The sequence below is a fragment of the Triticum dicoccoides genome, unplaced genomic scaffold (genome assembly GCF_002162155.2).
Source record: "Triticum dicoccoides isolate Atlit2015 ecotype Zavitan unplaced genomic scaffold, WEW_v2.0 scaffold91838, whole genome shotgun sequence".
Taxonomy (NCBI): domain Eukaryota; kingdom Viridiplantae; phylum Streptophyta; class Magnoliopsida; order Poales; family Poaceae; genus Triticum; species Triticum dicoccoides.
The window spans coordinates 290,332-294,992 of record NW_021310200.1 but is presented as its reverse complement, the minus strand read 5'-3'; the positions used below and the strand labels follow the sequence as shown (position 1 = coordinate 294,992).

Below are 4,661 nucleotides of genomic sequence, written 5' to 3'. Positions count from 1 at the left end.
CACAGGATCAGGACTCCCCTCCAAATGAGTATCTCATGCATATTTCGGCTCATGCAGTTTCAGGGCAGGTCACTGCTGGCACATTTTCAGTCAAGGTCACTGTTGGTGGACAAACAGGCATTGCCCTTATTGATACCGGCAGTTCAAGTACATTCATTGATTTGTATTTAGCAGTTACAACCACTTGCCATATCCAAAAGAAAAAATCGGCTAAAATAGCTGTGGCTGGGGGAGGCCAACTTACATCTGGGGCAATCATAGCAGACACTGCATTCTGCTTCTTGGTTTTCCAAAGGTCCGGAGGAGCGGAAGAGTTTCTAGTCGAGAAGGGTCGGGCATTAGCAAATCCTTCAATCCCAACTCTTGAAAAGAAGAAACCAATTTTAAGGCATCTCCTCCCCTCGGTGCATATTATCATATAGAAAGAAACGTTGCTATTCCGTTGCGTCTTAGACATTTCACTGATGCGGGGCGGGGAATCGAGTCTATTCAGGAGTGCATTTCCCTAGCGGACGAGGTGATTTATGCAAGATCTTGTCAAATTGATTGATTTAGCTGGCGACGAAAAAGAGCACGAAATGCTACTCGAAAACGCGTATAGTAAGTAGTCTTCGTCGATGGGACCTCCAGTGTATGCGTTACGAGGCAACTAGCATTTTGTCATTAAAGTTCGTGAAAGAATGTTTCGTTGGAAAAACCAACGCCGATCTAAAACTAAGTCTTCCTTTCAAAAGTGAGCGAGCAGAGCTGAAAAAGATGGAGTTACCTGGAGATGAGATTTCTTTCTACGGATATGAAGGATAGAAATATGCTATTTGCTGCTATTCCATCTATTTGTGCATCAAGTCCGAAGAAGATCTCAATCTATAATGAAGAAATGATAGTAGCTCGTTGTTTTATAGGCTTTCTCATATTCAGTCGGAAGAGTTTAGGTAAGACTTTCAAAGAAACTCTCGACGGGAGAATTGAGTCTATTCAGGAAGAATTGCAGCAATTCTTCAATCCTAACGAAGTAATTCCGGAGGAATTCAATGAACAACAACGATTACTTAGGATCAGCTTGCGAATTTGCAGCACCGTAGTAGAATCATTACCAATGGCACGATGTGCGCCTAAGTGCGAAAAGATAGTGCAAGCTTTGTTATGCCGAAACCTAAATGTAAAGTCAGCAACACTTCTAAATGCCACTTCTTCCCGCCGCATCCGTCTTCAGGACGATATAGTCACAGGTTTTCACTTTTCAGTGAGTGAAAGATTTGTATCCGGGTCTACGTTCAAAGCTTCTACCATAGACCTAATTCGAGAAGGCTTGATAGTCCTAAGAAAGGTGAGGGTGGGGGGTTCTATTTAGGAAGAATAAGAAGAATCTCATTCATGTGTTCATGCTAACAGAAGAGCGGATCCAATACACATAAGACTTTTTTTCAGGAAATTCCTAATGTAACTGATGAATTTGGGATGTCATGCCCCACAAGTTAGTTGCCCAAGCGCTCCCTAGGAGGGCAGTCTACCACAAGATAGAGTTTGAGCCTGGAGCCAAAGCCCCAACCCCTCCATTTTAGGTTTTTCTCAGGAAAGAATTTCAGGAAGTCATATCGGCCAGATAAGCCTCTGACGGCTCCATATTGATTTTCCCCAGTTTTCTTTCAGAAGAAGCGGGAGCCATTTTGCATTGAAACTCGGTATCAGCAGAGTCATCTCCTGAGAAAGACTTCTTTCTTATTTATACAAGATTTCAGAGAACATAGTGAAGCCCTCAAAGCGCTAACAAAATCGTAAGTAGAGAAGTTTTCCAAAAAGATACCTCGTTTTTCCATTAAGTGTGCGTTGTCTGATGAAGAATAACGGGGGAGCCAACTCAATAACCTAGCGGAGGAACCGTCCGGACTTGAAACAGCGGATGCAACCCTTGCATTTCGTTCTTTTGTTCTTTACTCTATTTTCGCTTTGGCACTCACTTCCTTTGGAATAAGGGCATTTTTCTTCTCTACTCGTTCCGTTGACCATCAAACAGTTTCTTAATTATGTTATGTCAAATGATGGGAAAAAGGAAGTAGTAATCAAAAAAGACTAGAACTACCCGATCCGTTGAAATACGATACGAAGGAAACGGACTTCAATCCCTCATTCTTATTGTTTGTTCTTCTGATCCCCTTGTTTTTAACTCGCTTAATTCGGAAGAGGAAAACGACAGCAGCTAAAGTGAGAAATAAACAACTGCTCGGAAAGCTTCGGTTTGAGCGTTGGTTTTGATGACAGTGAAGAAAGCTCGCCCAAAAGACGTACGTGGAACCAATGATACCAAAAAAAGAATCAAATATGAGGAGAACTGGGTGCATTGGTAAACGGCTCCGCCATAGCTTGTACGACTTCTGAATCCTATTAATGGCGCTCTCCGAATAAATAAGTAGATACAGGCGGACTACATACACGTGCTCTCCGAGTAGGGAAAGTGAGAAATCTACGGTCTTCCATCCGCGGATGTGACAAATCCAATCCAATTTGGTCTTGTCCCGTGGCTCGGACCCGGTCGCGTAAATGCAGCTACCACTACGACGGGATACTATAGTTATTTACTCTGTTTCAATCCCTATTTGGCCATTCAACAGTAGCGTACGGCCTTTGGAAAGCATCTCTTCCTAGAGGGGACTCCCGCTTGTGATCTTCTTCCTTGGGTCGGAGAAAATAGAACTTACCAATTGGAAATGGAAATGCCGAATGAATTGAACCAAACTACGGAAACTGTGGTTGAGCTTGCCTGTCATCAACGAAGGATGGTTGTGAAGTTGGTGGAAGAAAGCAAACCAATGAATGCAGCTAGTCACCCCGAAAGGCGAGCCCATGTCTTTTGAGAAACTGACACAACCTGTTGTGTTGACTTATCTTATACTAAGGGTCCGTCCCAGCCAACAAGGGATTTCTCATAATTCTAGGATGAAACAGCATCATATCTTAGCTTGATTATGAGAGAGATTGAAGTGAAAGAACCCGGTTTCAGAGCGTGGAAACGGAAAAGAATGAGGTGAAAGGGCCGACCCATGCGGCCCACTTAGAATGTGCTTTGACTTCCCCAGGTTGTACAATAGCACTATTTTCTGGACCCAAGTTCGAAAGGATTAGGGCACTGGATTGAAGAATAGCTCAGTCCGATAGAAACTTAGGTTGGGCTGGCGGAGGGATGAGTGGAGCTTCTGTATGACATGTACTGGTGTTTCATTAGTCCCTTGATCGGGTACCCGAAGCTCGCTTTGAGGAAGCAGTGCCATTTGGTTCTTCCTTCTTTCACGTCCATCCGCGAATGATTTGAGAATTCTTTTCATCACTGTTTGGATCGCAGACTTGACCGTTGTCTATAGAAAGAAAGTGCTCACTCGTTTTCTGTTTGTTTTCATGTGCGCATACACTCAGCCTAATTTAGTAAGTGTGAAGTGGAAGGGCGAGTACGGGTGAAAGCCCACTACCTTCCGGATAAAAGATATGCTCGATTTATAGATAGCTTTGCTTCACTATATAGCGTGGGACGAATTGATAAGCTCTGAATGCAGGAAGGGAAACCTTAGAGCTTTCTTCGCTTATCTTCCCAAGCAGACCATATGATTCTCATTATTCTATTTCTCTGTCTTTCCAACCAGCATTCCCGCTTATTCTGATTGGAGTGATGTGTGGTACCAGGGATAATGCAATTGATGGTGCTTGTGGCCCCACGGAATGACCGTCTAAAAGGAAATAGGCAGCAAGGGAGTTGGGTAGACTAAAGATACTGCCTTTAGCCCTCTGCGGCCTTTTTTTTGAAGTCAAGTCGTAAGGAAAGATCGATAGGATTTGGTCCATTTGGTGTCCTTCCAGACGGAGAAGCGAGAACCCTTTCTGCTTTGACCGCTTGCCCTCCTGGCACAGATGTGGGAAAAGGTCTCAGTTGCGGAATCAAATATGAATGAAGTTAGAACAATCAGCGTAAGCTCTTTCTCTAGGGCCACTATCAATAATGACAAGAACTCTTACCAACTAGCTTAACGCATCCGGTCTCCTTCTCCTTCGTACCCCTAGCGGATATGAATAATAGGAAGAAACAGGTCCTTTCTAAAGGCGGGCATTAGACCAGAGTTTCGTGAGCCGGAGAAGATCGATAAAGCTTAGAACTTGCTCGTTTGCAGGAGGAGGCGGTGGTATGACTCCGTCCGTTGAACGAGCATTTCGTGCCACCTGTTCGGCGTCCACATCCACTACCATTTTCTGATCCCAGTATCTATAGCAAAATCGCTATTTGCCTCACTCTATAGAAGGCCTCCCGTATGTAAGATCACCAACCAAGTTCCTTTCTTCTTTTGTTTGTGCCATCTTTACCAACTTCTACTTCTTGGCTGGCTTGATGCTTACAGGTCTTGCCTCTGCTGATACTGGTCATGGGGACAAGAACTCCATGGGAAGAGAGCAGATACCAATCCTAAACAACCCTTAGAATGGCCTCATCCAAACGGATGATTGTCATTGATAAGACGGGCAGGTGGTATGTTGATACTGAGCCGCTTCCCCTGTAGTTGTTAGCTCGTTCTTGACAAATCCGATCGGGTCTTCATAATCTGGAGTAAAAGGATTCGAACCTTTGCATGCCGATACCAAAAACCGATGCCTTACCACTTGGCTATACTCCAAACAAACGG

The 4,661-nt window shown here is 44.1% G+C and overlaps 1 protein-coding gene across 1 annotated transcript; it reads left to right on the top strand.

Moving 5' to 3' along the window:
• The first annotated feature begins 6 nt into the window (after positions 1–6).
• LOC119348420 (ATP synthase protein MI25-like) lies at positions 7–1,433 on the top strand. Its single transcript, XM_037616544.1, has one exon. It carries the CDS (start codon positions 773–775, stop codon positions 1,349–1,351), a length of 579 nt encoding a protein of 192 aa, XP_037472441.1. The 5' UTR covers positions 7–772; the 3' UTR covers positions 1,352–1,433.
• The last annotated feature ends 3,228 nt before the right edge of the window (positions 1,434–4,661 follow it).